The following is a 22,577-nucleotide window of genomic DNA, read 5'->3' on the forward strand; positions in this document are numbered from 1 at the left end:
GTATCTCTGCTCTGTACTCTGGAATTATGAGCAGGAACCTCCTCTGTCAGCATTCACAGCCAAGCCATTTTTTTCAAAGTAAGCATATACTTGATTTTAAAAATCTGGCTGTATTTATTTAAAAATTGTTGAAGGTCTTAGCTGATACATATTAGGGCCATCTGAGGACCAGGTGTTGACACTCAGTTATTTCTCCAAGAGCTTATTTGCATACTGTATGGTGTTTGCTGTGCTGGATCCAAATTCAATCCTTTCCCAGCAAAAGGTTTGAAGGGGACTGATCTTTAATTTTCACTCCTTTGGACTGGGGTATTTTTTTTTAACCTTTCTTGCCTGGTCTCTCCAAATGACACAGAGTACGTTTCCTGATGGGTGGACGTCATGGAGAATTTAAGTTCCTGCCTCCCTCTGGCTATGCTCCTTGCTATGAAGCCTTACTTCCAAAAGAGAGAATGAGACTGGAACCTGTCAAAGAATACAAACGTGATGCTGAAGACATCAGAGATCTGTTGGGTACCACCCAGTTCCTCTCCCAAGCCTCTTTCATCCCATGCCCCATAGACACCAGTCAGGTAGGTTCAAATCACCAGCCAGAGGCAACCCATGTAGATGAAACAATAGGATTTAGTTCTTTCTATGTTGTCTTTGAGTCATTCTATATTGTATGGTCTATAGAGTTGTCACATGATGTCAACAACTATCCTTTATTTTTCCACCGTACAAATAGATTGGGTTCTTTGAGGATTTCTCAACCAGTGAACATGTTGAGCATCTGCCACATGCCAGTCACTACTAGGCTCTGTGAAGTGTAGGCAGAAATACTGCAATCATTATTCTTTGAGAATTCATGGCCAAGAAGCAAATGTATTACTATTTTTGGGGGTGATGGGACAGAAAGGTGCTTTTTTCTTTGGCCAGGGAAGGGAACAGCTGGGCCTAGTGCCTCCAGTTCTGCTCTGAGGAGGGCCTCTTCAAGCTTCTCTTTGTATATAAATTTTCAGAACAGCGAGTCATACAAAATCATGAGTATATATACTTCTACATTCTATGCAGGTGCACACATGTATTATTTTTTTAAAAGGCCAAATGTTACAAGTGAAAAATGAATATTATGCACAAATAAATGCTGGAGCCATCCTTTAGGCCAGAATGTTTCTGGAAGTATCTGTAGAGAGGATGGAATTCAGTCACGATCTTTAATAAGCTTAAATGGGTATGAGGCTCTAGGAGTGAAGTAACAGGGATGGGATAATGAATGGCCCAGAAGTTAAAGCTCGATGGGTGTTAATGAAGATTCTTTGGTGGCTGGATGCCTGGAGGAGAAGCATGTAAAGAACTTGTAGAGATAGAGTTGAGAGAAGAAACTGGGCCACATAGCAAGGAAAGCCTTGGAAGTGCTGATAGGCAGGTAATCTTTCCAGAGTGTATCTTTTGAGAAAGACATATTCAAAGAGTATACAGTGGCATTTAACATTTGCTACACACCAGCACTATATGAGTCAGATCCAACTTGATGGCAATGAGTTGAGTGAGGTGGTAGAGAAAATAAATGCAGAGGGACCTTGCCTCTTGAGGGTCAATAGTTTATAAGAGTATAGCTCTTTTTGCCTGTACATTGTCTCCAGCATGTCATTGCCCATAATATTAATTTGGCCTTATTATATTTATGTGCGTGTGTGTTATGCATTTGCTTTTCAGCTTCTATGTTGTTGTTGTTGTTGTTTGCCGTCGAGTCGCCCCCGACTCATAGCAACCCCTCCTTGGGTTTCCGAGGCAGTATCACTATGGAAGTAGGATTGCCCAACCTTCCTTCTGAGGAGTGGCTGGTGGGTTTGAACCGCCAGCCTTCTGGTTAGCAGTCAAGTGCCTTAGGCACTATGCTACCAGAGCTCCTAATATTCAGCTTCTATAGTTGATGATTATGAATTGCCATAAAATAGAAACAGCAGTATTTCTTGGGCTGCTGTACAGAGCCTAGGAAAGCACTTTAAATGTAACTGAGACTGAGAATGTTGATAGGAATCTGAGGAGGAGTGTGAACTGGAGGTGATCCTAGAAATCAGTTGGTCGTCTGGCTCCTGTATATTCTAGACTTGCAGCCCCAGAGCCAAAGAACTAAAGTAGCTTCACCGGCACACAAGGTGGCTTGTGTCCTGCAAGGAGAGAACAAGCGCTCCTCAGCATGATTTCTGTCTCTCAGCTGGTCTTCTTACTGTGTAATCAGGAATGTATGTGTTACTCCAAAAAGTTTTCCTGGGAAAAACTGGCTTCTAAAAGAGTTCAAGAGAATGAAGGGAAGTTTTGATGAGGGAGGGCAGGAGAGCTCAATAAAGAAGCTGGAAAAGTTTCCTACACAGCCAGAATTGGAGATTTGGAAATACAAGGATAGAGGTAAATCAGCCTTCCAGAAACAGATGTTCAGATGTCTACATCAAAAGCTGAGTTTATATGGACCTGGGAACTAGAAAAATATTGCTGAAAAATCAAATACTAGGGAAGTTCTCATTGGAAAGGTACAGTTTATTATCTTGAATGAGACCTTGTAATTTTTTAGAACCTCTCATTCTGTGAAATTACTGTCAAAGGAGAAGTTAAATGTAAGTAAGATACTCAGGCAGAGTCAACTTTCCCTGCTCCCTGGGGCACATTAACCAGTTTACAGGTTAAGGAATGGGAAGCCTGAGATGTGCTTTATGCCTGGCCTAACTAGAGCCCTGTCATTAGGGGGTGACTAATGAGTGCTGATTGCTCAAACCACCCCCAGACCCATGCTGAGTCCTGGCAGACAGGAACCCAGCCCCAATTAGCATTCCCTCTGACTCTAGGCCCAGACCTAGATACAACAGGAGATGAGATGGTTACCAAGCCATAGTTTATCTGTCCTAGGTAATTGCCAGTTGAGTAATCACAAATTGAGGTCACTGAAATTATGGTTTGGGGTTGTTTTGGGAGGCCTCTTACCACTCAGAAAACCAAACTCCCTGCCATCCAGTTGATTCCAACTCAAAGCAACCCCCATTATGTTTCCAAGGTTGTAAATCTTTATGGAAGAAGACTGCCTCATCATTTATTCCATGGAGCAGCTGGTGGGTTCAAACCACTGACCTTTTGGTTAGTAGTCAAGTGCCTTAATCATTACGCCTCCAGAGCCCTTTAATACAGCACCCTCATTTTCTTCTTTCACCTCATTATTCCTCTGACATGCAAATTTACTCACAGGCCATGATCACTAAGGAGAATTTAGTTTAAATAGATTATTTTTGTTAACAACTGAAGTCCAGGTACAGCTGTAACTTGTTGGCTAATAATTTCCCCATATCATTTCTTATCAAAACATTATGCCACTTGCTAACATTGACTTTTCAATATGAAAATTAAATTTGTTTCAAAAATTATTTTAAATTTATTTTTAATTGAAACGCAAGTAGTAACTATAACACATATTTTAAATATTTAAATATAAAATTTTCCCAGTGATCTCCTAAAATACACAAATTTGATAGACTTTTTCTACCAAAAAAAGATATTTTCTTCATGAGCCTTAAGAAATCAGGCAATGAATTTTCATAGTGGGAACACTGAAAACCATTCTAATATTGCAGAGGAATACAGGGGCCAGGCAGGTGATGCAGAAGTGAGTGGATCAAAAAGGCACAGGCTCTGTTAACCTTGTGTTCTCGACTCAAGCCAGTAGTTGCCAGGCAGGAGTGCGTCCAATCTTAGTGATCTTCCATGTGACCAAAAAAAACTTGAAATCTAGATTTTGAGATGAAATCTCCCCTTTCTTAGTAGTTGTCAACTACCACAAAAACATGGACATATTAAATGCAAAATCAATATTGTTGCTGTTGTTGTTAAGTGCCATGGAGTTGGACCCGACTCATAGCGACCCCTCCTTGGGTTTCCAAGGTAGTACTGGGCAACCTACTTCCATAGTGGTTCTGCCTCGGCAACCCAAGGAGGGGTCGCTATGAGTTGGGGCCAACTCGATGGCACGTAACAACAACAATATCACTACGGAAGTAGATTGCCCAACCTTCTTTCCGAATAGTGGCTGGTGGGTTTGAACCACTAGCCTTCTGGTTAGCAGCCAAGTGCCTTAAGCACTATGCTGCCAGAGCTACCCTTTAGGAATGTTTTAGGAAGTCTCAAGAAAAAGAAGGAGGGAAGAAGAGAGAAACAACATGGGCCCCCAGTTTGTGGCTCTGTGAAGAGAGATGAACAAAGGAAACATAAGGAATGAAGCTGTTACACTCTCTGAAGTTTATCGTGAAAGGCTTCTCATAGGTAGTGAAATTTGGGCTGAATTCAGAAGGATAAATATTGAAGGTGTTTTCCTGTGAAGAGGGGTGTGTATATGTGTGTGTTTTGTATGTATATATAAAACCAAACTCACTGCTGTTGATTTGGATCCTACTCATGTGACCCCTCCTTGGGTTTCCAAGGCAGTATCATTATAGAAGTAGATTGTCCAATCTTCCGTCCAAGGAGTGGCTGGTGGATTTGAACCACCAGTCTTCTGGTTAACAGTCAGCTACCTTAGGCACTACGCTACCAGAACTCCTATATATGTATGTGTGTGTGTGTGTGTGTGTGTGTATGGTGAGGGTTAGTAAGGGCAGAGGAAGTGTATGCAAGGGTGAAGCACTGTGAAACAGTGTGTCCTTTTGGGATAATTTCAGAAAGTTTGGAGAGGGTGTGTTTGGGGAGACTGTTGCTAACACCCCCTCTAGGGATGCTCAGCAGGAGACTATTTTGATGTGGTTTTTTTGTTGTAGATTCATCACTTTGGCCACAGTGTAGGGGATGGATTTGTGGGGAGTGGAGAAGAACATTGTATACAATAATCCAGATGAATGATGAGTGATATAGAGGGGGCACTTCAGAGAGATGCTTAGAAGATAAACCTGATAGACTTTGTGACTGATTAGATATCGGTGAGGGGTGTTGTCAGGAGAGAAAGAAGACACAATTTTAACACAGTGGTGAGTCCAGTCAACAAAAAGAGAAAATAAAAACAGAAAGAGAATATAGGTTTAGAAGGAATAAGTTCATGTTTGAATATAGTTCATTTTGGTGGGAAAATCCTGTAGACAGTTGTAACTGTGAATCTGAACTTCAGGGGACACCATGGTTAAAGATACCCAGAGATAAACAGACTTGGGAATGATCATCTACAGTACATGAGATTTCCCAAGCATATGTGTGTGTATATCTATGTGCTGTGTGTCTACTGCGGAGAGTTAATGAGCAAAGAAGCAGCATATACAAGGAAACAGAACTGTGAAGCAGTGTGACTCATGTGAAAGGAGATAAGGGTGAGGAAAGAATTCACATGTGAAGAAAATACAACAGAAGTATCTGTAAAGAAGATGGAAGGGGATGCTCAGACAGGCAGCAACAAGCAGAGAAGAAACCAAGGGGGAAAGGAGTTTTGAGGGAGAGTAGGGCTGGAAGCATCTGGGTCCAGAGGATGAGTTTGGAAGAGGTGCAGCCCCTGCTAGGTGGCATGGCTGTGAATTTGATTGGAGCACTTAAGCAACACAGATGTTAGGTTTTAGTCATTTTGATTCTTCTGGTTATAATTTCCACTTGTTCCTTTCCTTTCAGGTTGTTTTGCCACCTCATTTAGAGAAAATCCGAGACAGACTGGCTGAAAATATCCACGAGCTTTGGGGAATGAATAAAATAGAGCTTGGGTGGACTTTTGGCAAGGTATGTTTTTCATTGGCTAGTCTTGAGTGGAGAGTTGGATTGCCTTGTTACCTGGAAGAGTTCTTCAAAGACACAAATGAGTATGAGAACCTCAGGAGCCAAAACTTTCTCTCTCCTCACTGCCATCTATCTGACTTTCATTGTAATCACCAGCAACCTAAGTTGTGTGTCTAGCTGTAGTCTGGAGTGTTGAGGAAACCAGCTCTTCACAGACAGAACCAATAGTCTATCTCTTCCTTACCACCAGATGCTGGTTTACTTTGGGGGGAGCCGTGGGATCCAGTTGCTCTGCAGCACCTCCTTCAGAATGCTCGGGTATACCGTTCCCTTCAGAGAGAGCTGTTCTCCCTGAATGGGTGGTGAAGAGCCTGATTCACGGTTTTGAATCAGACATTGTTTTATATGGTTTTCAGATATAATATGGTTTACTAAGATTAATGGACCCTTAGAGGAGGTTAGAGAATCTCTTCTACTAGAATGTATTTTTCATAAAGTATATAAATTGACTTTGCTCTGAGGTTTGTATAAGGTCATGTCAGGCAGAAGGATAGGTACATTTGGAAGCTTCCTGTGACCTTGACTCAAGTTATGTACATTCCAGTTTAGTTACTGAAAGGGTCCCTGCACTCTAGCACTTATTTATATGGCTGCTGTATAAATGTCCTCCTCATATATGACCTTTCTCTGCTGTGTGCTCTCATAACACCATAGACCTCTCCTTTAGAGAATTTACCATGATGGCAGTTTTGTCTTTATTTCTACCTCATTAGACAGTATGCTTTATGAGTGTAGGGACTCTCTATATGAGCTCCCCACTGAAATTTTAATATCTATCAGAGAGTCTACAACATAGTGGACTCTCAAGTAGGTACTTGTTGAATGAATCAATGAATTAGCTAATGTCTACATCTGTGCTATCTACTGTGATAACCACTAGCCACATGTGGTTACTAAGCACTCAAATTGAGATGAACTGTAAGTGTAAAATACACATTGGAATTTGAAGACTTAGTATGGGAAAGAAAAAGTATATAATATTTATAAATTGATCACATGTTAAAATAAATTTTTTGTTCTGTAGCATTATGCTTTTATGAGTTTTAGACAAGCAAAAGCATGGCTCCCACATGTAAAATTGATATTGCTTCTTTGGGAAAGTATGTTCGGAATTCAGACACCTGACTAAAAACAGATCCCCAGAGCATGGGTCATCGGTAACTTAAGGACTGTGTGTATCATTTACTAGAGAGAAGATCATTTATTTACCTATCAGCAAATAACTGTCTTTGTCTTACATGATATGGATGGCCTGAGCCATATTTCAAAAGTGTGTCCCTTTTTGTTTTGCAAGGCAGTGCCAGCTGTCAAAGTTTAAATTATATTGTTTCTTATGTTGTAACATAGGTACGAGATGACAATAAAAGACAACACCCCTGCCTTGTAGAGTTTTCAAAGCTCCCTGAAACGGAGAAGAATTACAATTTGCAAATGTCAACTGAAACCTTAAAGTGAGTGTTTAATTGTGATGGACTAAACAGTAAGTGGATAATTTAGTGCATTATAACTAAAATACAAAGTTAAGTCTCTTTCCTGGACAACATGACACATTCTGATATATTAGAAGGGAGGGTGATTATTCATGCCACAAAAGGATCTATCAAAATGAGTGATCAATCCACCATTATTATTTAGTGTATATATTTCTTTAAAGACCATTTATTTTTTGCCAGAGACAAGGAAAAGGCAAAAGACAGGAGATCGAATATTTCTTAAAAACCAATGGGAAAACATGGTTTGATTCACTAAAATTCAATTCATAGAAATTTTTAGCTGCTTAATGATTCTTAAAAAAATAAAATCCCTGCCATTGAGTTAATTGCAACTCACAGTGACCCTATAGGACAGAGTAGAACTGCCTTATAGAGTTTCCAAGGCTGTAAATATTTACAAAAGCAGACTGCCTCATCTACCTCCAACTTTTCAGTTAACAGCCAAATGCTTTAACCACTGCACCACCAGGGCTTCTTCCATGATCCTACCATGATGAAAAGCCTACCTGTGGTCAAAAGCCTATTTCAGACCCTAACTTTAGCCCAAGTTGGAATCTACCCTCTAAAATTCTTTTTGTGTTTGTTACATGTTCACAATATACTCTGCTTTGTATTTCTGTGTTCTATACTTGTCAATTGGGGTTCAAACCCAGCAGCCACTCCTTGGAAGGAAGATGGGGCAATCCACTTCTGTAGCGATACTGGCTCGGAAACCCAAGGAGGGGTCGCTATGAGTCGGGGCCAACTTGACGGCACCTAACAACAAGAATTACTTGTCAATGTAGAACATTTCAGTATTGTAGGTAGTTGGTACAATAATGCTCTGTAATGGTACCTTTTCCCATAGGCTCATGTATGTAATGTCTTCTTCACTTAAATTGATGCTCTTGCATGTGTAGCTTTGGTACCATATGGTGTCAAGTGCAGTTCAGGGCACACAGGTAGAAAGCGGTAAATACATGCTAGCTTACAGATTCAGTATTAGGATCCTGTCTGTTCCATAAAATCAGAGGAGCAGAATGCAACCCTAATACAAGTTTATAAACCAGAAAATATTTTCAGAAGAGACTATTCATGAATGTTCTCTTTCATAGTTCTGTATTTGCTGTCATCTAAATCAGACACTGACAAACTGTGGCCCACAGGCCAATGTAACCAGCTACCTGTTTTTGTCAAGTTTCATTGGAACACAGCCAAACTCATTGATTTACGTATTATTTGCGGCTGCTTTCACTCCATAACGGCAGGGTTGAGTAGTTGCAGTAGAGCCCCTATGGTCTGCAATGCCTAAAATATTTATTACTGGCCCTTTACAGAAAAAGTTTTCTGACTCCTAGTCTAGATGAATGTCTGTCCTCTCTGAAGTAGGTTAGGGTTCTGGTGAACCTTTATCTTGCAGTTGATCCTAGTCCATTCCTCTACTATGTCACAGAACCCTCCTGGCCCTGGGATGCCACATTGCTCACGTTAATCCAGCCGCTGAGGAAGATCTCAAGAAAGTCAAACTTCCCAAAAAGTAAGTGTGTTTTGTTTGTTTGTTTAAAAAGTGACTCCAGGTGTCAACGATTCAGCTCGAATTTTTAAACTAGAAGATTGGGAGGCCCATGTACAAAAGCCAGAAAGCAGATGATAGCCTCAGTTATCCCCAAGACCAGTTTTAGGATGCCTCTCAGTTACTTAGATTGGAGTAAAATCCCCACACAAGAACCTGCTGAATTAGGAGTGTTTCAAGGTATTCTGTATTTTTGCTTTTTGCCTAGGCTTCACATTATTTTTTGATTTTGAGCCAGGAAGTGCAGCACCCTCAGATGGGTACATTGTCTTTGGTCTGTAGAAGTAACAGTTGGCACAGAACCTAAACATAGTTGACAGCCACAGCACAGATTCACTCCTCTGGCATTGGGCCAGTCTTATAAATCCTTTGTGGAAATGGTGTCTCAGCTGAGATTTAATTCAGACCCTACATCTGCACCCACATTCATAGTCACCTGTTCCCACACATTCAGACTCAGACACACACACACACACACACTGATGCACCTGCTGGCTTGCTCACACTCTCCCTCTCTCATGTGCCTTGGGTGCTCAGACATTCACACAGAGGTGTCATAATTACTTAGGAGCCCTCAGCAGTGCCAGCTTTAATCAACGCTTATCTTCCTCTTCCTCCCTGTTCAGCTCCCAAGCTGCCAAGCTCTACTCTCAGATGCACTCTTGGTGCTGTGAGAAACACATGTGAGAGGCAGCAGCTGGAGGGGCAGACTGCTGGCAAGACTGTTTGATCCCATGCCTGAGAACTCATGCTGATACTGCTCAAGACCAGACCCTTAAATCTTAAGAACAGTGGACAAGAGGCAGTATCTTATGCCTGCAGTAGACTCTGCATGTCATGCTGCTCAGAGGTTCCTAGGTCTAAGTTAGCACATTTAGGTTCTGGCCCTGTTCTAGGTGGTCATTGGCCCTGTGACTGTGGACACCTCTGGACTCACCTTACGGTGTGGCTGCACCCAGCTGCAACTGAGTAGCAGGCACTCTCCTTCCCTCCACAATGTGTCCCGGTCCTCTCCCCTCATGTGGTGTACTGAGCTTTTTCACACCTTCCCATGATCTTCCCAACCCCAAAAGAGAGTTGAGGCTCTGACTCCTAGCCTGGAGAGCTCAGCACTGAGGTCACGCAAGCTCACAAATTCTCTCATGTTATGATTATTTTTTAATTCCAAAAGTAGAGCTTTAGCTTTCTAAGACTTGTTGTTGTTGTTGTTGTTATGTGCCATCGAGTAGAACCCGACTCATAGTGACCCCTCCTTGGGTTGCTGAGGCGGTATCACTACGGAAGTAGATTGCCCAACCTTCCTTCTGAAGCGTGGCTGGTAGGTTTGAATCGCCAACTTTCTGGTTAGCAGTCAAGTGCCTTAGGCACTATAATGATCATCTAATACTGATTAATAAGAAACTATTTGCCTCGAGGTCCTGTCCTGGCCAATCTGGGTATAATTTTTGTGTTTTGAATGTAGGACAAAGGCATTTATCGTAGTATATGGCACTGTGAATGTGCTCATCATTGGTAGGGCACATAAGTCATTTTCTTAGAAATAAGGGTAGATTTGCACCCCCCACCAACTTTGGCAAGCAGAGTGGTAGATTAGGGGCTTCATCTATGGGCTTGAAATATAACCAAGTTATTAATTTCACCAAAGTGTAAAAGCTGTGACCTTAGCTAATTTACACAATGTTCTTACCATGTGCTGTTGGTCTAAAAATCTGGGCTAAGAGCATCATAACAGATCTGTTCAAAATACATAATTTTCTTCTTACTTATAGCTACATGATGTCCAGTGGCTATAAGCCAGCCCCTTTGGATTTGTCTGATGTGAAGCTGTTACCTCCTCAAGAAATTCTGGTGGATAAGCTTGCAGAGAATGCCCATAATGTTTGGGCAAAAGACAGAATAAAACAAGGATGGACCTATGGCATTCAACAGGTGAGGAGTGCTGGGTTGGGCATGCTGTGAAAGGTAGGAAATGTGGTCATCCATCAAAATGCCACTTGGCTTTGGTGGATGTTAGATTGGAAGATGGAGATTACCCTTGCACTCTATCCCTCACACATTAGAGAATCCTGGGACTGGACAGAATTTGTAATGGTCACACTGACATTGACTGCAAGCACAGTTACAATTTGGCAAACAGGAGTAGGCATACCTTTCCCTTTGTTAGTCTGATCCACTTATCATATGTGCTGGCCTGTACCCATGCCCACTCGACCTGCATCTTATCTCACTTTCTGTCTTCTGTTGCATTGTGGAAAATTGAGCTATCATGTTCCACATCAAGGTCAAACTAAGGCTCACACAAATCATTGTCACAGGTCAGTAGTATTTCTGGGAAGGTCCAGGGATCTACCAATGAAACTGAAAAGGAAAGAAGGCTAGCCTGGGAGTGGATGAAAAGCCTTCTCTCTGAATTTCTGTGTGCACTTTTACTTCAGTACATTGGGTTTAAGATTCCTGGGCAGAGTTCTTGGCTTGAGTAGAAGGTAGCTTGAGAGGCAGGACACAACAAGGTATCAGGTAGAGATTGGAGCCTAACTGTCTGGCACACTTCTTTCTTCAGAATACTTCTCTTATGTCTGTAATCACCAGTGGTAGGGCTAGTATCAAGGAGGTTAAAGGGTAGCTATATACATATTTGTTACTTCATACCTGTCCTTTTCAGGAAGCCAAGAAGACTATAACTCTGTAAACCATGACAGGGAGCGGCTGAGTGACTCAAAGCATAGTGTCACATATATTAGTTTATGATGACTTACCATTATGATTGTCATATTGTCTCTTGGTTCCCCTAAGAAACTGAGAACTTTCTTATGAATGTGCCTACTACAGTGATCCACCACTAGTCTATCAGTTTGCCATACCGTAGTGGCTGGCGTGTTGCTGCAAGGTTGGAGGCTATGCCACCAGTATTTCAAGTACCTACAGAGTCACCCGTGGTGGACAGTTTTCAGCGGAGCTTCCAGACTAAGACAGACTCACAAGAAGGAAAAGGATATCCACTTCTCAAAGAATTGGCCAGTGAAAACCTTATGAACAGCAGTGAAACACTGTCTGATATATTACTGGAAAATTTAATGAATACCCCTGAAACACTTCCAATTGAGTGCCAAAAGTTGAGCTCCTCAGGTTAGAAGGCACTCAAAATAGGACTGAGGAAGAGCTGTTGACTCAAGGTAGAGTTGAGCTTAATGATATGGATGGAGTAAAGCTTTTGAGACCTCCATTTGCTGATGTGGCACAACGCAAAATGGGAAGAAACAGCTGTAAACATCCAATAATAATCAGGACATGGATTGTATGAAGTGTGAATCTAGGAAAATTGGAAGTTGTCAAAATGAAACGGAATGCATAAAGATCAATAGCTTAGGCATTAGTGAGCTGAAGTGGACAAGTTTTGGCCATTTTGAGTAGATAAACATATGATCTACTATGGCTGGAATGACAAATTGAAGGGGAATGGTGAAGCATTCATCATCACACAAAAGATTTCAAGATCTATCCTGAAGTACAGTGATGGGATAATATCCATATGCCTACAAGGAAGACCAGTTAATACTACTACTATTCAAATTGATGTACCGACCAGCAAAGCCAAAGATGAGGAAATTGAATATTTTTATCAACTTCTACAGCCTGAAATTGACCAAAGGTGCACTCAAGGTGTGTTGATTGTCACTGGTAATTGGAATGTGAAAGTTGGAAACAAAGAAGAATCACCAGTAGTTGGAAAATGTGGCCTTGGTGATGGAAATGATGCCAGAGATCATGTGACAGAATTTTGCAAGACCAGTGACTTATTCATTGCCAATATCTTTTTTCAACAGCATAAACATTGGCTATATACATGCACTTTACCAGATAGAGTACATAGGAATCAGATCACCTACATCTGTGGCAAGAGGACATGGAAAAACTCAGTATCTTCAGCCAAAACAATGCCAGGAGCTGACTGTGGAACAGATCATCAACTGCCATATGTGAGTTCAAGTTGAAGCTGAAGACAATTAAAACAAGTCCACAAGAGCCAAAATATGACCTAGAATACATCCCTCCTGGATTTAGATACCATCTAAAGAATAAGTTTGATGCACTGAACACCAGTGACTGAAAACCAGATTAAATATGGGATGACATCAAGAACATAGTGCATGAAGAAAACAAAGGGTCATTAAAAAGACAGGAATGGAACACAAGACCAAAATGGTTGTCAGAAGAGACTCTGAAACTTGCTCTTGAATGGAAAGTAGCTAAAGCAAATGGAAGAAATGGTAAGACAAAAGAACTGAATGGAAAATTTCAAAGAGCAGGTCAAGAAGACAAAGTTATTGTAATGAAATGTGCAGAGACCTGGAGTTAGAAAACCAAAAGGGAAGAACACGTTGACCATTCCTCAAGCTGAAAGAACTGAAGAAAAAATTTCAAGTTCCAAGTTGCAATATTAGATTCTATGGGCAAAATATTGAATGATGCAGGAAACGTCAAATGAAGATGGAAGGAATACACAGAGTCACTGTACCAAAAATAATTGATCTATGTCCATCCATTTCAGGAAGTGGCATATGATCAAGAACAAGTGGTATTAAAGAAGAAGTTGAAGCCACACTGAAGAAATTGGCAAAAAAACAAGTCTCCTGGATTTGACAGAATACCCATTGAGATGTTTCAACCAATGAATGCCACACTGGAGGCACTCAGTCAGCTGTGCCAAGAGATTTGGAAGACAGCTACTTGGCCAACTGATAGGAAGAGATCCATATTTGTACCCATTCCAATGAAAGGTGATCCCACAGAATGTGGAAATTATAAAAAAATATCATTAGTATCATAAGTAAATAAAATCTTGCTGAAGATAATTCAAAAATAGTTGCAGCAGTATGCTGACAGAGAACTTCCAGAAATGCAAGCTGGATTCAGAAGAGGATGTGGGATGAGGGATATCATAGCTGATATAAGATGGATCTTGGCTGAAAGCAAAGAATATGAAAAAGATGTTTACTTGTATTTTATTGACTATGCAAAAGCATTCAACTGTGTGGATATAACAAATTGTGAATAACATTGAGACGAATGGGAATTCCAGAAGACTTAATTGTGCTCATGAGAAATGTGTACCTAGTTTGTTGTTATTGTTATGTGCCATTGAGTTGGACCTGACTCATAGCATCCACTTCTTGGGTTTCTGAGGTGGTATCACTACAGAAGTAGATTGCCCAACCATTCTTTGAGGAGTGGCTGGTGGGTTTGAACCACTAGCCTTCTGCTTAGCAGTCAAGTGCCTTAGGCACTACGCTACCAGAGCTCCCAATCCTTCAATGAGATAGATTGAAGAGTGGCTGCAATTATGGTTTGTACCTAGACCAGAAGGTTATTGTTCAAACAGAACAAGGGGATACTGCATGGTTTAAAATCAGGAAGGGAGTACATCAGGGTTGTATCCTTTCACTGTCCTTATTCATTCTGTATGCTGAGCAAATAATCTGAGAAGCTGGACTGCATGAAGAAGAACATGGCATCAGGATTGGAGGAAGACTCATTAACAATCTGTGATATGCAGATAACACAACCTTGGCTGCTGAAAGTGAAGATGACTTGAAGCACTTACTGATGAAGATTAAAGACTACAGTCTGCAGTATGGATTAGACCACAATATAAAATGAAAATCCTCACTACTGGCCAATAAACAGCATCATGATAAATGGAGAAAAGATTGAAGTTGTTGAAGATTTTATATTACTTGGATTCACAATCAACACCAATGGAAGCAGCTGTCAAGAAATCAGATAGGGTTTCAGACTGGACAAGTCTGCTGCAAAAGACCTCTATCAAGTGCTGAAGAGCAAAGATTTCTCTTTGAAGACTAAGGTGGGCCTAATCCAAGCCATGACATTTTCAGTTGCCTCATAGGCATGTGAGAGCTGGACAATGAATATGGAAGACCGAAGAAGAGTTGATGCTTTTGAGTTGTGATGTTGGTGAAGAATACTGAAAAACCATGGACTGCTAAAAGAACTAACAAATCTGTCCTGTAGGAAGTGCAGCCAGAATGCTCCTTAGAAGTGAGATTGGTCAGGCTTTGCCTCACTTTCTTTGGTCATGTCAGAAGGGACCATTCCCTGGAGAAGGATATCATTCTTGGTAAAATGGAGGGTCAGCAAAAAAGGGGAAGGCCTTCAGCAAGATGGATTGGCACAGTGGCTGCAATGATAGGCCCAGGTATAGCAAGGATATGATGGGCCCAGGTATAGCAAGGATTGTGAGGCTGGTGCAGGATTGGGCAGCATTGCATTCTGTTGTGCAAAGGGTTGCTGTAAGTCAGAGAGGAATCAATGGCACCTAATAACAACAGTATGATTCTAGGGGGATGCACCATGGCTCTGCTACCTTTTCTGATCTTTCTCTATGAGTCCTGGTAAGAGGTTGTTCTGAGGAGGCTGTAACAATTTAAATCATGGCATGATTTTCCATAGGGGAATAGTTACTCAAATCCCCATCTGCCTTGCCTTGGGAATGAAAGTCTCTAACCAATTTTGTGACACTTCATTTTATTCACAGGCTGACATTATTAAAATGTGTTTTTTAATGCTAGCTTTGAACATTAGTAAAAAAAATTTCTATTTATACTCATTTAATCCTGAAGAGAAATAGCAAATATGTACATTGCTAAATATTGAGGCTCTTGAGGGAAAAGCTGATAGACTGATATGAGCCAGCCAGGAAGCAGGACTATTGCTGGGTCTATGAGAGTGGAATGAGCCTTTGTAAAGTTAAAATGTATTTTCTCAGCACCTCTTCTCTCTGGCCTCACATAGGATTTGAAGAACAAAAGAAATCCCCGTCTGGTGCCATATGCATTACTTGATGAACGTACCAAGAAGTCAAATAGGGACAGCCTCCGTGAAGCTGTTCGAACATTTATTGGTTATGGGTATAACATTGAGCCATCAGACCAAGAATTAGGTAAAGTTCATTCAAGATTGTTCATTCTAATCCCACTGTACTAAATAGGTCCTCTTCTGGGGAAATGCTAAACATAAGTAGGTCTAACTTATACTATTAAAAATGATATTCATGGTGAAGAGTACTAAAAGACTGACTGATATATTTTTAACAAAATGGGGACTATGTGTGATATAAACTTTGGCCCATTGACAGATGTTTTCTATGATAAGTGCTTCTGTAACTAATGCCATAGGGATTAAGTTATTCCCCAGGATAGCTAAGTGTTTTTGGAGTACCTGGTCACAGGACCAAGTCACCATTATTTCTCTTATTTTCCAAGTAATCTGACCTCCAAATAAAATTCTAGCATTGATTAAAATAACCAACTTAAAATTGATAAACACCATTGTCATCTCATAACCCAGCAGGTCCCATTGGTTACTGGAGCAGTACTATATAATGGTTGAGAGGATGGCTTTGGAGTAAGACAGACCTGGGTTCAAACTTTGTTCCTCAGTTTATTGGCTCTGTGACCTTAGATCAAGTGTTTTAACCATCTAAGCCTCAGTTTTCTCATCTGTAAAATGGGGAACATTATATTGCTATTATGATATGATGATAATGAGGGTTATACTGTGAACAGAATGCTACATGGGAGAGTAGTAGATCTGTAGGAGCTCTGGTAGCATAGTGCCTAAGGCATTTGACTGCTAACCAGAGGGCTGGCGATCCAAACCTACTGGCCACTCCTCAGAAGGAAGATTGAGCAATCTACTTCCATAGTGATACCACCTCGGAAACCCAAGGAGGGGTTGCTATGAGTCAGTCAGTCTGTGTTATCAAACTCCATTCTACTGAGGAATTTCACCTAATTATGAAAGTTTTCTTTTCTCTTTTTTTCCCTCCTGCACCCTTTTGTCCTTTTCCTTCTCAATAGCTGACCCAGCAGTGGAGAAAGTCAGCATAGACAAGATCCGATTTTTCCGGGTAGAACGGTCTTATGCAGTGCGATCTGGAAAGTGGTATTTTGAGTTTGAAGTGGTAACTGGAGGAGATATGAAGGTCGGCTGGGCTAGGCCAGGCTGCCGACCTGACATTGAACTGGGGGCCGATGACCAAGCCTTTGTGTTTGAAGGCAGCAGGGTGAGTCTGGATAATGTCCACATGTCTTCAATGGTTTTCTTCTCTAAACCTTTACAAGGAAGCTGGAATAACTGAATATCTGGCTCCTTGGTTTCAAAAGTGAGTTGCTGTCATCACTGGTTAGTTGAGACTTTTGAATGAGCATCTCCTAGTGATGAGTGTTACTTTGCTCTGGTGAAAGGGAGAATTGCATGACCAAATCCTTTCTATAATCACCTCCATATCTGTTCTTGCACCCTAGTTCATTACCGCTACTCCCAAGGCAGTACACAGAATACTGTGCAGCCCTCAAGGGAATCCTGCTTGGTATCATAACTAGCAATCAGGAGACCCATGCTGCCTTTTCAGTTGAGCCTTGTGTGGCTCCATTTCATTCTTCTGTAAGATAGACCCCTCTTCCCTTTGTGTTATCCTTGGTAGAGAGGTGCCTTGTAGAAATCATATACCACTGCCAGGTAGGGGAAGTTGCTGATGTGGTCATTGTTGTGAAGAGGGACTTATGGGACCTCCATTTTGCTAAACTTCAAAGTCTTGTTTTCTAGGGCCAGCGTTGGCATCAAGGGAGTGGCTATTTTGGGCGTACCTGGCAGCCCGGTGATGTGGTTGGATGTATGATTAACCTAGATGATGCCTCCATGATCTTCACACTGAATGGGGAACTACTGATCACAAACAAAGGCTCTGAACTTGCCTTTGCAGACTACGAGATTGAGAATGGTAAATCTACCTACTACTCTCCTCCATCCAAACACGTGAGGTTAACAGAAAATCCAGGGACAGCTGTCTGAGCTGTTCTCCCTCCTTATTTATTGCCTTCTGCATTTTTGAAGTTCTAATGGTGGATTAGCATAGTGCCTAAGGCACTTGACTGCTAACCAGAAGGCTGGTGGTTCAAACCCACCAGCCACTCCTCGGGAGGAAGGTTGGGCAATCCTCTTCCGTAGTGATACTGCCTCAGAAACCCAAGGAGGGGTCGCTATGAGTCAGGGCCGACTCGACGGCAAACAACAACAACAACAACAACAATGGTGGATATTAGCCCTTATACTAGAATTTATGAAGAATTAAGGTAAATAATATGCCACCAGAGCTCCTTAAGTAGTAGTGATAGTTGGTATATGTAGCATAAATTACATAAAATTACAGATTTACCAGTAAGCTCACCTCTAATTCCCTACCCTGCACCTTAGCATTTTAAGATGCCCCAGGTTTTCCAGTATTACACAGGAAATGCTAATTGTATATGGACTAATGCCCTTGGTATGTCCGAAAGATCAGTGAGTTAAAAAATTATCCTTTTATTCTAATTTGAATAGTCAATCTGCGTATTTGTCTAATTAAAGTTGACGGTGTGATTAGAGTAATTGAAATTCAAAAGTTTGACTTAGTTATTCCCTTGAATGAAGTATAATTTACTTTGAAATTCAAACACACTTGTGATATCTAAGCACAGTTGCCCTTACTAATGGCCATTTATAGACCACAATCAAGGCAATGCTTCCAGCTACACAAAAGTGCAGTTGGCATGTAGTATCTCTTGTCTACACAACTGTGTCATGTACACATGTTTGTTGGCACATAGAGTCATTGGACTTGCTCCTAATGTTGTCAGGCTTTCAGGGAGTCTTCACTTACCCTCTCTGGGCTTTACTTCCTTCATTTCTACCAGAGAAGAAGAAGATAGATGGAGTAAGTGCCAATATCCTTCTGAGCTACACAATTCTACAAAAAAGATTTAATTCCCTGCCTGGGCACACACTCCTGCTCAGTGCTGTACCACTTCCTGCTTCTTCACTACAGGTGAGATATGTGCAGAGTGGTTGAGAGGACAAAAGACTGCTCTGGATCCAAAGACCTGTGCTCTCCTCCTTTCTCTGCCCACTTGTATAATTTTGGGCTGACCTCATTTAACCTCTTTGGACTTCATTTTCCCTTCTGTAAATGATTAGGGCTTCTTTTAGCTCTAGATATCTAGGATTTTACAAAAAGAAGCATTCTCTACCTAGAAATGCAAAAAGATATAACCTTAGGAAGAGCAGCACAAAAACATGGCTGTGTATATATCATATAAATGTGCTTTATTTACAGAGTATTTTGAGCTTTGTAAATCACTTTCACACTTTTATCGATGCCTATTGTCTGCAGCATGCATTTTCAATGGTGGCTTTAAAAAGCTTTAAAGATTTTTCCAAGAGCCAAACAGTTGATTAAATAGAAAGGCTATAAGTCAATGTGTTTTCCTAGAAAGAAGGGATGACTAAAGCAGCATGGGGTCATTATTTAATGCCTTCTGGAAAAAAAGTCAAATTTTTAAAGAAAGAATCCTATTTCAGGGACAAGTGGAACGGATGTTGCCAGCAGAAAGAATGGCTGGCATGGTGTTGCAGAGGAGAGAAAATAATGTAGGTAGAAATCAGAGCAGTATGAAAGAACCATCTTCTGATACTGCTCTTAGAAAACTGATATTTACCAAGTATCCACCATGTGCAGTGCTGTCTTCTATAGGCCAGAGGAACACAAAGGACTAGAAGATGCAGGCTCATCCCCAGGGGAAGTGGCTCCCTGGGAGAAAGAGTCCAAAGACCTTTTCCTAGCTCTAACATTCTGTGACCTGGGGAGCTTGGCTACTTGTGCGTCTTTGGCTCATCTGTAAGGAGATAAAACTCTTACATGCTGTGTGGTTATGAGAACTTTGTCAAGTCCACGGTCTTGTTACTCCAAGCCTGGGGCACGTGATAGGTAAGAATGGAGAAACTCAGATCCTACACCAGACCTGTAGAACCAGACTGCATTCGAACTAGATACTCATATGATTTCTATGCACTTTAAAGCTTGAGAAGCGATAGTCTAAAGCACATTCAAATGCCAAGTAGTATCAGTATGAAGAAGCTCATTTTCTACTTGTAAAATAAACATGAAAAGTTACAAATAAAGCAAAGCAGTAAGTTATAAATGGTAAACAACTAACACAGAATGAAAATTCTCTAAGAATTGGATTTAAGGTGGATGTTAGAATGTAAAAGATGGCCACTGGCTAAGGAGAAAGGGTATTTCTGTTAGGGCATGTGAGTAGAATGGTGGTGTAGACTCGGGAAGCCACACAGTAAGGTGGTGTGATGGAAGATTGGTATAGGACATATATGGGAGCTGAAGCTGTAAAGCAGGCCAATAAAGTGTAGATTATAGCCTCAAATACCAAGACTGAGGCCTTTCATTCAAGAAACTTATTGTTTACTCTGGACCAAGTATCCTTTAACTTCCCCTCTAGGAAATGGAGGGCTAGTAAAGAATTTGAGCACAGGATTGCTGAAGGAGAGAAATGTTTTAGGATACCATGATTTTAGAGATCATCTGTGTTACAATGAAAAAGATGCCTCATAGGCCTTTTGTGTACAGAGACATGATGTGATCTTCAGAATAACAAAGTCTGTTATTAGGAAGCTGTTTTATAATAGAATTGTACTGTAATGTGTTAACACATTATACTGTGGTATTGTGTCATATTTTAATAACACTGAGACAAGGTAATTGGAAGTCTCTTTCAGTTTTGTGATGACTCTGGAGGTGGTGGAGGGGCAGTAGCAAGGAAGTTGGAATGGCATTCTCTGATAAGAGTAGCCCAGAGCCCAGAATAACCACATAGCATCTCTCTGCTCTGTGTAAAGTAGAAAGAGGCAACAGTTCTTGCCTTGAGCTGTTAGGAAAAGCAGCTGTTGAAAATACAACATTTCATGCACTATAGCCCCCTACAAAGTAAAATTCCCTATCTGGTTGTGTTCTTATTGCCAGCTTGCCAGCCTTGATGCAGGCTGTTACCCCAGTGGGAGCTGGTGTGCAGTAGCATGGCTTTAGCCCTTTCTGTGGAGGGAATGGGGCAGACATCAAAATTCATGGCTGATTTTTTTTCTTTTTTTCCCTCTATGTTACTTACAAGTTCTTATCTCAGTCCTCTAATGCATCACAGATGATCTACTCTTACAGCCTCTTAGAATATTTCTAATCATTGTTTCCTAACCTGGTTCCTGACCTGAACTCTATCATAGCTCTCAGTGTTGTCACCTAAAGCCATCTGGAAGCTCACAAGCCTCCAATGTGAAGCTATTAGCCTTCTTGTTTATTCAGTTTGAAGGAAAGGAATATAAAATCCTGAGCATCCTTTTAAACCTCACAGCGTGTCACTTAGACTAGGAATTGGTCTTCCAGGCTGCCTCTCTACCCGGTACTCCCCTGAGGGCCAGCCTGCCTCCTGCTCCAGTTTTTTGTCTGTAGGGACAATCTCCCAGGCTGTTCCTGCCCATTGACCTCTCTGGCTCTGACAGATTCTGCACCTTAACTAAAAAATTCTTTACGAGGCGGTGGATAAAATTTATTTGTAGGAAGTATCATTATTGTCTACCCATAAAGCCATTGGCATCAAAGGTCCCTTTGTCATTTTCTCTCCAGAAGGGTGGTATGCTTCAGAAAGTAGTTGTGGCTGGGGACCATAGTTTCATCTTGCTTCCTATAGTTTCTACAAGGCTGGTGACCAACTCACTGTTTCCCTGAGCTTCATCTTCATGGAGTCAGAAATGGAATAAATGGGTAAAATACATGCTGAAGGATTGAGACTTGCAGAAACACCACAGGAGTGGCCTGCTGTAGCCATCTAACCACCCCTCCCAGGGATCTCAGATTCTTCATTGGTGTTACTGGTACAATTCTTTAGGTGTTGCAAATGGTTAACACAGTTGGCTGCTAACCAAAAGTCTGGAGTTTTGAGTTGACCCAGAGATGACTCAGAAGAAAGGTCTGCTGATCAACTTCCAAAAATTCAGCCACTGAAAATCCTATGGAGCACAGTTCTACTCTGACACTCATGGGGTTGCCGTGAGTTAGAGATGACTCACTGGCAACTGGTAGGTTGAGTACTGATAGTGATTCTCTCTTATCTTTCTTCATGTTGAAATGAATTGAAAATGGATCCACTGTTAGGATTTTCTGGAGAACTGGTTTCTTTCCAAGCTCCTCAGTTACGAAAAGATAAGTTTCCTGCTACCTCCTACCTTATTACAAAGCTAGTATGGGACTTTTTGGTATGATGTTTATCAAATCCTAGAGTCTTCTACAAAATGTAAATATGTGTGTTCTTGACATTCCTTTCCTGAGACAAGAAGTATACTTATGTATATCTCAGTTTAGGATGATGGCCATTTTTAGTTTTACTCCTCAAATTTTTATAGTTAACAGCATAATTGTATTGATAGGCTGTATGTAGGGAGGGGGAATATTTTTTTTCCCCTTTTTATTTTTCTGTCTTCTTAGTTCTTCAATCTCATTTGAGGTAGAAGTCAATTGAGTTGTTGCCAAAGTATAAATCCTTGTTTATGAGAGTTATGACAGTGATGCAATGCAACTGTACCAAATGAATCATTATATCCAGGTCAACTCTAAGGTCATGTGCTCACCTGTATACAGGTTACCCTTTTCCTCTAAGGGGCCTGGAGTGCTTTGTAGTTATGTGTCTCCACCAGCCTAATCTGGAGGCATATTGGTCAATTACATGACACTTAGGAAAATAATCTGAAAATAAAGGAAGAGTTTGATGTGGCACCACTCAAATTGAAGAGAAACAGCCGCAGACATCCATTAATCATCGGAACATGGAATGTATGAAGTATGAATCTAGGAAAATTGGAAG

At 41.1% G+C, this 22,577-nt stretch overlaps 1 protein-coding gene across 1 annotated transcript in view; it reads left to right on the forward strand.

Annotated features, from left to right (window-relative positions):
* Window positions 1–22,577, forward strand: part of RYR3 (ryanodine receptor 3) — a 585,899-nt gene that overhangs the window by 233,778 nt on the left and 329,544 nt on the right. The window contains exons 20-27 of the mRNA XM_007940521.1: window positions 356–572; window positions 5,611–5,715; window positions 7,120–7,223; window positions 8,698–8,781; window positions 10,587–10,746; window positions 15,628–15,775; window positions 16,695–16,900; window positions 17,443–17,617. Coding sequence (XP_007938712.1) covers window positions 356–572; window positions 5,611–5,715; window positions 7,120–7,223; window positions 8,698–8,781; window positions 10,587–10,746; window positions 15,628–15,775; window positions 16,695–16,900; window positions 17,443–17,617 — 1,199 coding nt within the window. The remainder of the gene's footprint in view (window positions 1–355; window positions 573–5,610; window positions 5,716–7,119; window positions 7,224–8,697; window positions 8,782–10,586; window positions 10,747–15,627; window positions 15,776–16,694; window positions 16,901–17,442; window positions 17,618–22,577) is intronic.

Source organism: Orycteropus afer, unplaced genomic scaffold (genome assembly GCF_000298275.1).
Source record: "Orycteropus afer afer isolate SDZICR_OR568_19922 unplaced genomic scaffold, OryAfe1.0 scaffold00068, whole genome shotgun sequence".
Taxonomy (NCBI): Eukaryota; Metazoa; Chordata; class Mammalia; order Tubulidentata; family Orycteropodidae; genus Orycteropus; species Orycteropus afer.